The 11,206-nt window shown below is 37.0% G+C and overlaps 2 protein-coding genes across 5 annotated transcripts in view; both read left to right on the plus strand.

Annotated features, from left to right (window-relative positions):
• Window positions 1–3,557, plus strand: part of LOC125649725 (neuronal acetylcholine receptor subunit alpha-10-like) — a 35,196-nt gene extending 31,639 nt beyond the window's left edge. For all 4 annotated transcript variants that reach the window (XM_048877439.2, XM_048877438.2, XM_048877440.2 and 1 more), the window contains exons 6-7: window positions 1,158–1,693; window positions 2,489–3,557. In XM_048877439.2, the coding sequence (XP_048733396.1) occupies window positions 1,158–1,693; window positions 2,489–3,075 (1,123 nt within the window). In that variant the 3' untranslated portion in view covers window positions 3,076–3,557. The remainder of the gene's footprint in view (window positions 1–1,157; window positions 1,694–2,488) is intronic.
• A 4,824-nt stretch (window positions 3,558–8,381) lies between these two features.
• LOC125649605 (putative surface protein bspA-like) lies at window positions 8,382–10,740 on the plus strand. Its single transcript, XM_048877250.2, has 3 exons — window positions 8,382–8,432; window positions 9,477–9,932; window positions 10,681–10,740. Exons 1-3 carry the CDS (start codon window positions 8,382–8,384, stop codon window positions 10,738–10,740), a joined length of 567 nt encoding a protein of 188 aa, XP_048733207.2.
• The last annotated feature ends 466 nt before the right edge of the window (window positions 10,741–11,206 follow it).

Genomic DNA, 11,206 nt, shown 5'->3' on the forward strand with positions numbered 1-11,206 from the left:
ACACGTGAGTCATGAGCTTTAATACACAGCTACAACACGTGAGTCATCAGCTTTAATACACAGCTACAACACGTGAGTCATCAGCTTTAATACACAGCTACAACACGTGAGTCATCAGCTTTAATACACAGCTACAACACGTGAGTCATCAGCTTTAATACACAGCTATAACACGTAAGTCATCAGCTTTAATACACAGCTACAACACGTGAGTCATCAGCTTTAATACACAGCTATAACACGTGTGTCATCAGCTTTAATACACAGCTACAACACGTGAGTCATCAGCTTTAATACACAGCTACAACACATGAGTCATCAGCTTTAATACACAGCTACAACACATGAGTCATCAGCTTTAATACACAGCTACAACACGTGAGTCATCAGCTATAATACACGATACACAGCTACAATACGTGAGTCATCAGCTATAATACACGATACACAGCTACAACACGTGAGTCATCAGCTATAATACACGATACACAGCTACAATACGTGAGTCATCAGCTTTAATACACGATACACAGCTACAACACGTGAGTCATCAGCTTTGATTCAGTTTTGATAGATTACACACAGCTTTAGCACGTGAATAAAACGTAACTTTGATACATTTTAAAACTACAACACGTAAGCAATATTGCTATTGTACAGCGAACTTTGACTCACGTGAGTAACACAGCTCTTACACAAATTATATATCTGTGAGTCGTACAGCTTTGATACACTTTTCCCCGACAAAATTGAGCAACACAACTTAGCATATGCAGTTACGACACGTGATTTTCAAAGTTTTTATAAGCCGCACATATAGATACAACACATGATGTTTTAGACAAATGGATACTATGTTAGTTCAGTACCAGAAGAATAGTTTTGCTCTAAATTAGGTGTAGAAGGGGTTAGTTAGCTTCTATATCCCCTGGGGTCCTGGGATCTGAAAGGATTTTTTCCTTTTGTAATTAATGATTTAATGGACCATTCCTAATGCATGTTCATCAGCGGGGAGAAATTCGTGAATCAGATGATATAGATAATAACTATTATTTCATTACTTTGAAGTCAGTGTTATTTACTATGCATAACGTATGTTAAGTTACTATTACAAATCCATTGGATATCATTTAAAACGATCCTTTGCAATATTTCAGCGCCGAAGATTACACGGAGGGTTATATGGAGGCGCTGGCGATGGTTTCCTATGATGGCCAAGTCTTCTGGCCCCCTATCGTGAAGTTCCGTAGTACCTGTGAAGTTGATATTACCTATTATCCATTCGATGACCAGCTCTGCAAAATGAAATTCGGAAGCTGGGCCTACGATGGATCACAAGTTGATGTTTTTAACACAACAAAAGGAGTAGATCTGACAAACTTTGTTCGTAATGGTGAATGGGAACTGTTAGGTGTGAAGTCTATTCGCCATAACATCCGTTACCCATGCTGCTCGGAAATGTTCCCGGATGTGACGTTTTGGATTCACCTCAAGCGTCGCACGCTATATTACGCGTATAATGTCATCATTCCATGTGTGATGCTGTCCGTTTTGACAATGTTGGGGTTTTGGATCCGCCCTGAAAGCGGGGAGAAGGTGTCTCTGGGACTGACCGTTCTTCTGGCGTTTTCTGTCTTCATGCTACTGATTGCAGAGAACATGCCAGCTACCTCTAACTTTGTCCCATTGATAGGTACGAATGAATTCAAAGAATGGTATCATTTAATGATCAGAGACCAGTTTCACAACAGTTAAATGTTCAATCTAATGACTCTGCCTGTTATAGTTAACTAAACTTCCTGCAACTTGGTCCTGTTCTTTATCATATATCAGATTAAAGCTTTGAGATATATAACAGAGGGATATTCAGTGTAGAAACTGTCGACATAGGTTCATTTGAGGCCATTCTCTGAAGAGTAATTTGGAATGTAATTCGTACTCCAACGACAATATTATCAAGACAGTAATTACGCAGTACCTTCGATTCTGTGGCAGCCCAGATATCTTAGATCTCACATTCCAGTTAGGTTGTCTTATTTATTGAATACAGCTTTATCCGCTGTTATTGCAAACTAAGGACCAACAGACACGAGAGGCGTGCCAATCCATCTTCATTTTTTGAAATTGCGGGGCAATTGTTTGATTGCTACAGAATTGTCAGGCTATTTCCTTACTTTCTGCATGCATTCCCTGTTCAGCAAATTAGTATAAATGAACTTAATACATCAATATCTGATTGTATACAGCTTCTCAAGACTTCCAATTACCCTTGGTAATCATTGATCAAAGTCAATTTTTATTTTTCAAAAAAATATTTAGAAATTGTGTTATTATACAAGACAACAGCCACAAAGCTGTTTGTATTGATTGATCGCTAAATGAATGGACTTCAGTACATCAAATGCACTTTAGCATGATAGTTCAAAGGTTTGTTGATATCGTCTTTTTTTAAATAGAAAATTACTTAAATATTTGTTTTCTTCATCAGGGATATATCTCACCACAGTAATGTCCTTGACATCTTTCTCCGTCATAATGGCTGTAGTGACGTCAAACATAAACGTTCGGGGATTCAAAGAAGTGGACCTTCCTAAATGGTTTCGAAAATTCATTATATTCTGTGCTAAGGTCAACGGCATGAAGCTGGCATACGTAACACACACAGAATGTGGAGCAAACGATGGTAGAGAACGCTTAAAAGAAAAGTACTATCAGATGCACACGACATTCTCGAATGACTCAGGATGTGCTTTAATTGACTACGAAAACAACAGCACGAAGCAAAGGTGCGAGATGCGCGGCCCCTCCACTGAACACGTGAGAGAAGTCGATCTCGGCAGTGACTCGTGGGTCACAAGGGAAATTCTCGCTCGTTTGCAAATGTTGGTAGATAAGGAGGAGGAGAAAGACAGATCTGACCTATTGTGTAAGCGATGGATGGAGGCGGCGGAGGTGATTGACAGGTGCTTGTTTTGGTTGTTTATTTCTGGGACTTTACTATCAACGATAATCCTGCTGGTGGTGATTCCTACTGTTCGACCATATAACAACCATGGCCAGTCAACGCCCATCTAATGTGTATAGTTAGTCTGTACCACGGCTAGTCAACGCCCATCTGATGTGTATAGTTAGTCTGTACCAGCGCTCAGCGAGTGAAGACAGCTACCTCTAAAAGTGTTCGATATGGTTCTTGAAATGTGACTTAAGCTAAAATGTCTTAAAAATTTAGGGTGTTTTTTTTTTCAAGACGAACGGGTGCCATTCCCTGACGGACACAGTAAATATATTCCACTCATCATTTTCACCAAGAGATATCTATATCACATGTACTAGTACCTTATCAATATGACGCTATTGTTTCTGTACACAATGATTCAGCCAAAACGTTGTGGGTTTAACCTGTAGTAAACAAACACAGATTGTGAGTGTGTTTTGCTTTCCGTGTCCAAAATATGGAAGTGATTGCATTATTTGCAGCTGGTGCATGATATATAACTGTACAGCTGTGTATTACGATATATTGATGTACAATAAACATGGAAGTTTACACATTACAATCCCCATTGTTAATCTTTTAAATATAAAATTTTTATACAGTATTATGATTGAAATAAAGTCGGAAAGAACTTGAATTTCTGTCATGACATACTGATATTGGTGGAGATGATTGTAATATTTAGTATACATCTATTTAATTTGTATCAGACCAGTAAACTAAAGTATTTTCTCAGAGGTTCTGGAAACAGCTCGGTGTTCTATTACCCGAGGCCAATGACCGAGGGGGATAGGACTGTAAGGACACGGGACTAATCCCGGAATCTTGAAGAATTAGTCTGGTCTATTACTTGGATGCATATTAGATGATTTAAATGAGTGATTGGTTTTTATTTTTTAACGTCCCACGCTACAATTGTACTTTGTCCATTTACATTATATACATGTATATATATATATATATATATATATATATATATATATATATATATATATATATAGTGTTAGACTGTTAGTGTACATGTATTCTGTAAAACTCATCTACAGTTTGAGAGTATGAGACAGTAATCACATGGCTCCTCGGTTTTCATGTACAAATCAAGAAAGTTTTGAATTTATCAATAGATGAATATGTAAAGTTTACTGTACAAATTCAAAATCTCATTGCTATTTATAACGTATGTTTTTGTAGGGGCAATATTTTATTTTGGGTGGATTTGTAGAATACGAAAGGCTAGTGAGGTCAAATTGAAAATATTAAAAGAAAATAAAAAGTTATTACCAGATGGAAAGTCGTTATTACGAGATAAAAAGTCCTTATTACGAGTTAAAAAGTTCTATTAACGAGATGAAAAATCGTTATTACGACTTTAAAAAGTCGTTATTTAAGGAATGAAGCTAATTTTGACCTACGTTATACGATATAATGTAACTTGAAGCGGATTATAAGAAGCGTAAACTGTTGCATTATATAGTATAACATAGGTCAAAATTAGCTTCATTCCTTATAATTTAATGTAAAAAGACAAAACTACACTGTACAAGTCTTCATTTATACAAAAAAGTAAACAATCACTGAGAAATAGAAATCACTCGCACCGAGCAAGGATTCACTTATTCTCTTTAGAGCCTTCATCGACTTCTCTTCGCAAGCATTCATGTTTTGATTCTGGAAAACGTGTAAATACCGGAGTCGGTGACGGTTTGTGCTTCGTCCGACCTTTCGACTCAGATGTGCTTGGATTTACGCAATAGACAAGTTGTTTTCAAACATTTAATAGTAATCACAAAATTGTCACAAGGAAATCAACACTTACGTGCTTTTAATCCATTTTCAACATGCCCCCTGTCCCGGGTTTAAATCACAACTCTGATTACGTCTGCCATTTCTTAAAGGGAAAGGCAACCCTAACCACATTGTTGCCGTTATGAATAAAGTATTACTTACTGATATCGTAAATGAGTCTTTAACAACAAAAATCCTTGCTAAACAATTAATCTATCTTATATTTCAAATTACCCACCGCTAAGAGAGCGGCCATTGAAGTTTAATTTATTACGTCACACCGTCGGTTCCGGTTTATTTCATCAGCAGCACTGTAAACATGACAGTTAAGTTTGGAGTCGTATAGATTTGACCCCGTTCTTTCGCAAGAGGAATTTAAGAAAAGACACTCAGTCGAGTCGCAGACCAGGCAGACAGTACTCGTTTCTTCATACACGTACATGTCTCAAACCTCAACTTGTCATTACGCAAATGATGGATCCACAGTCTACACAGTATTTTCTTTTCAAATAACTTTGTTGGGTCAGGAATTTCGGGCGAAAAAAAACTTTTTTCACATTTCTCCTTCGCATTAGTGTAATTAACTGCTTTACAAGAATTAAGGCATCCACCTATTTACAATGTACATGTATTCTTAAAATCTACCACATGCACATCTTTGATGATCTTAGAATCTCACCAAAACCGCAATAGACGGCGTGACGTCAAAATGATTGATTTTGTGGTTTTGAATACAAAAGAGTTTCGCTTCATGGCAGCCTCTATAGATGGCGGGAATTTCAATTTTTAACGTTTTAAAATTAGTACTGAGGCTTATCTAGACCGTGTATCAACAGAATAGTATGACAGATCTTTATCATATAATTAATCCTATCATTTATCATGAAATTTTTTTTTGGATTGCCTTTCCCTTTAACTGATCCCCGATTATGATAGCTTCTCCCAAGACCAGTTAACGTAATCCCATAGCATGTACTTTATCAATCAAATTTGAAAACGCAAGGTGGTGTTTTCAACGAATCATGATACAGAGGATATGTGTAGGCTATATATGTATGTCTAATGTTTACTGCGCAGCTCAAGATCGACTTTTGAGACACTCCAACAGAAAGTACCAGAGAGATGTTTATTATTTCTTTTTTATAAATCTAAACCCGACATGACAAAATGCTACAGCTACATGAATTGCGGTTTCTTAACAGACATTGACTTTATAAAAGTTTTAAACTAAATTATAACTTACCATTACATATCCAGATTGTCGCCTATTAAATCCGACACAGTAAAATGTAAACAATTCACAGAATACGATCCACAAGTCATCGATTTGACGTGACGTCATCTAGTATATCTACATTTTGTAATACATGACGCATTTTAAAAATACTTTGATAGGCGGATCAAGCAATCCCTCAAGTGAAAATATATTTTATAATGTAACAGCAAAGTTGCAAGTACTTATAAGAGCATTATTTTACAAATGATATCGTTGTGTCAGAATTAGTATCCGAAGAGATTTTACCGTTAATGTTTTGTGCACTTATAAGTAAAAAAAAAAAAAAAATTGTACGCCTTGTCTAACATCGGAAAAAAGTCAAACAAATGTATTTTATTCTGCACGGTTTGTTGTGTTGATTTTCTATTTCATAGAAGGCCTACAGCTTTACGGTGCTACATTGTGAAATTTTAAAAAGTAGTGCCGTTTTGGGTTGTCAAAATGTAATACCAAGTTACATTATACAATATAAACAGTTTTTTTCAGTGTGTTCAGCCAATCAAATTGCGTGTTACAAGTAAAATTAAATTATTATAAGATAAATAGTCGTTAGCACGAGATAAGAAATGTCGTTATTACAACATAAAAAGTTGTTACGAGATGAAAAGTCGAATTCACGAGGTAAAAAGTATCAACGAGATAAAAAGTCGTTGATACAAGATAAAATGTTTTGAAGGTTGTAATTACGAAAGTCGTAATAACGACTTTTTATCTCGTTATAACGACTCTCTAATTTATTTTTTAACACTTTCATTTTAACCTCACTAGGCTTTCGTAGCTGAGTTTGATTTTTTTAATTTAATTTTTTAAACACAGAAACGGTTATAAGTGCCTCGTCATGTTCACTGAACATCAACATTAATCATCAATAAGTCAATTTTAACGATTGAACGACTTTTGTAAACGGCGTATGAAATCGCTTTTATTAAATTGTTTACACCCAGTACAAAGAATAATCCTTTCCCCTTTCCTCAAAATACTGTAAACATATCTCTTGATGTCTCCCTACAAGCAAACATTCCATCGTGCAAGGAAACATAACTCTCGTGACGTGCCACTCCCTTTGGAATGATAATGGAAAACACTGGACATTGAAGAAAATTTAAATTGTTTAAATAGAGCGATATATCATTCATCAAAATGAATAGGAGAGAGCAACGGGTAATGTATATCACTTCAATGTATATCTTCTTTGATTCTAAGAAATAAAAAAAATGCATACTGCTATGCGAAGCTTTACGCTAGCATATTTCATGAAGCGCGTTATGCTGGCGTGAAGTGATGCTTTTTATACCGTCATTTGTTTCCAAAATTGAAATTCATTTTTTGGATTTACATTTTACTTTAATTTCTGTAGGAGTATTCGCGGCTGTTAAAATAGCCTCACTATATGCATACGCATATCGCTCACATTTATGAGGAAATGACTACCATGGAAATGAAAATATTCCCAAATTAACGCAAAAACTAGTTGTGTCTCACGTCCGTTCTCAATAACCATATAGGGTTTGACAGTGTGACGAGAATTTCATCGCCATCGGAATTTTATTTTTAACTTTGCTAATAGTCGAGTGGTCTAGATATGAGTTCAACTCCGAGCCGGGACGAACTTGATTCAGCATTCAGGGCAGCCATGATGATTTCAGGGTTATTGCAATAGCTGTGTTCTAGGAATTAATTATGTGCTCAGTCAAATGTACATTTACCTGTAATAGTAAAATAGCTTTAAGGAAGTTATATATGTATGTGAGAAGTACAATACTGACCGAGCTGGGAGGGGGACCATGGGCGGTTCTTTAAGTATTAACGCCTGTCGCGACAGGAGGTCCCCTCCGTTGTTAAGGTTTTGAAGTATCAACTGAATGTAATGATCTATAAACCTCCCGAATCAGATGGATTTACTGTTGAATTGTTTTAAGATTTTTTTGTAAATATATTTAGGGAAAATTTTACTTGATGTCTTTGAGCTTGGATATATTCAAGGCAAACTGTCAAACACGCAAACCTGAAGAAAATAAACTTAAACATCTGTTGAAAAACTGGCTACCAGTGAAAGAGAAAGTAAGATAAACCCATTTCCAGAAGAAGAAAAACCCCAGACATGTTAGATATGGTGGGTCGTTATATTGGCGAAAATACTGAACTAATTCATGATATCTGGAATCATACAGAGGATAAAATAGTCCCGGTCTTTCATTACTTATTGGCTCAGTGTCATGGAGCCTTATTAAAAATTATTTAATTTCTTTAAAATTAGGAAATCCTTTTAGAAGTGGGTACTTGTACTTGCGTTTTAGAATAACATAAATTCTCGTATCAACATAGATGGCCACTTGTCAGGTAATTTCAGCTCAAATAGAGGATGTAGACAAGGAGGTCCCAATCCGCCATATTTATTGATTTTGTTTACCGAAATCCTGTCAATTAATAAAGTAAAAATTGGACTGAAATTTAAGGTAATATTGTCGATTGCTTTGTCAATTGATAGGCAGATAAACAGAGAGAGGGGGAGCTTTGTTTCTAATCAGCAAGTATTGCACATGGCAAAACATAAGCTCTGCAGGGCTTTTGACCGACATATATTTATAATTAAAATACATACATGTAGCTGTTTGATATGTAACGTAGAAACAAGCAGCACATGTAAGACACATACACAGCACATGTAAGACACATACACAACCGTTTTAGTTTTATACTCGACTACATGTAGTTTCTTTAATTCTTCTTACTCCTGGAGTATTAAAGAAATTAGTCTTGTATACTCAACCGGCTTTGTGATATTTTTATTATACTATTACTTGTGTAGATTTTTCTATTTTGATTTCTGGATTATATATAATTGTACATATATACATATACATGTATATACAAAACACTAAAATGACAAACGGCACGCACAATTAGATTGTCAAATTTTCGGGACGACCTGTCCCTTCCTCAGGACAAACTAAAAGGTTTACATAATATGGCTATATACCTACATATCGTCCAACTGGACAGATTTGCAGTATGTTCTTGAAAAGTCCGTCTCTGAAGAAGCTAATAAGGAGTCAGATGACATTACAAAATCACTGCAAAATGCGACATTACGATCGATGAAAGACGGATATTCTTCGTCATTGATATCTATGCATCTGCAGATGCTTTGAATCGATCAGTTGTCACACTATTTCCACCATTACAAACTGTGACAATAAACAAGGATATATACACAATCAGACAATACGTCCTCGTTCTCCACATTCACTTCAAAGTCCTCCTCTATTTATAATGTAGACTCATCTTCCAATACTTTAATCAACTGGAGATCAAACCATTTCGTATCTTGTTACGAGAAAGGCGATTCTTCTCAAGAGTACGCCTCAGAAAGTCCACTCTTGAAAAAGCTAGAACATTTCGGATGATTCTCATGTTAAGGATTATCATTCCAATGACCCAAACAATCTCAACAAAGATGTGCCAAGTAACGACCCAGATGTGTCAGGTAACGACCCAGATGTGCCAGGTAACGACCCAGATGTGTCAGGTAACGACCCAGATGTGCCAGGTAACGACCCAGATGTGTCAGGTAACGACCCAGATGTGCCAGGTAACGACCCAAATGTGCCAGGTAACGACCCAGATGTGTCAGGTAACGACCCAGATGTGTCAGGTAACGACCCAGATGTGCCAGGTAACGACCCAGATGTGTCAGGTAACGACCCAGATGTGCCAGGTAACGACCCAAATGTTCCAGGTAACGACCCAGATGTGTCAGGTAACGACCCAGATGTGTCAGGTAACGACCCAGATGTGCCAGGTAACGACCCAGATGTGCCACGTAACGACCCTGATGAGCACGAGAAAGACAAAACTTGCCAGAGGAATCGACTAGTAACAAACAGCCACTTTCGGGATTCGAATTTTAGTGAAATTGTTTAGGCAAAATATCTTTTTCCCCTTTATCATCATCATTATCATCAGAAAAGATGCAATTAGCAGAAAATTGCCAATACAAACTATCATTGGGTCAAATGCTGTCTGACGCTTTTCATACCGATTGTTAGGCCGTTCTTGGCCCACTGATTTTGACTACGGATAACTCCGTTTACCTGATCAAGATATAGGGCTCACGGCGGGTGTGACCGGTCAACATGGGATGCTTACTCCTCCTAGGTACCTGATCCCACCTCTGGTATGTCCAGGGGTCCGTGTTTGCCCAACTCTCTATTTTGTTTTGCTTATAGGAGTTATGAGATTGGTCACTGTTCGTTATCCTCACCTTTCACTTAAAACAGTATCATCACATGATACCGTTCAGATCTGTGTTTATTGAAAAGCTTTACTTTCAAGCATCATGGTTGGCTACTATACAGTCGTAAACTACAAGGTGGTCCGAGTAAAACCTATAACAATTTTGTATCCAAACCATTCACCAGCGTTAAAAGGACAGCAGACAAGGATGCATCCTGATAAAACACGAGAATTCCGATTATTACAGAGTACCAGACTTTTAAAACAAGTCTGGCAAAACCGAACAGTATTCTACCGTACAAAATTAGTCCAAAAAAAACACCCCAGGAAATGTACGACAAAACATGAGACTATTGTGAATGATAACGAAAGCGATTGTCTTATGTAGGAAACAAACTATTCCTTTGGGTGGACACAGAGCCGATTCGACGGTCACTGCATCCAGTAAAGGCAACTTTCTTGCCCTTCTTAATCTTTTGGCAAGTCGTGACCAGCTGGCACAGCACCTAGAGATCCTCAAAAATGCCACTTTTACCAGCAAAAGTACTCACAATGAAGTCATCAATATCATTGGTCAACATATTTGGAAAAGAGTACCGCATGGTCTTCAAGGTAAGGCTTTCTATTCCATCACTGCTGTTTATCGATGCTTGAGTTTGATCTTACAGAAGAAATAAGTTTTGATAAGTGTTGAATAAAAAGAAGATACCTGTTCATTTCTTCAATCCGTGATTTTAGTCTTGAATCAGCCCTATGGAAATTTCCAGAACGAAGCGCCCAAAAGAAAGAGGCAACATCACAGACGCGTAGGTCTCGGGCCTTTCCGGAAAGCCGAGATTGATTGATTATATATTGTTTAACGTCCTTCTCGGGAAAGCTGAGAAGTTGCGATTAGTTTACAACATGACCAGCAT

This window comes from Ostrea edulis, chromosome 5, assembly GCF_947568905.1.
Source record: "Ostrea edulis chromosome 5, xbOstEdul1.1, whole genome shotgun sequence".
In the NCBI taxonomy this organism is placed as follows: Eukaryota; Metazoa; Mollusca; class Bivalvia; order Ostreida; family Ostreidae; genus Ostrea; species Ostrea edulis.

Bases quoted from the DNA above. Each gene is read 5' to 3' on its own strand.
- LOC125649605 (XM_048877250.2), top strand. From the start codon at position 8,382: ATGGCCACTTGTCAGGTAATTTCAGCTCAAATAGAGGATGTAGACAAG. The intron at 8,433-9,476 runs GTCCCAATCCGC...TCTCATGTTAAG, and splicing joins TAGAGGATGTAGACAAGGAG to GATTATCATTCCAATGACCC. The intron at 9,933-10,680 runs GTAACAAACAGC...TGTCTTATGTAG, and splicing joins CTTGCCAGAGGAATCGACTA to GAAACAAACTATTCCTTTGG.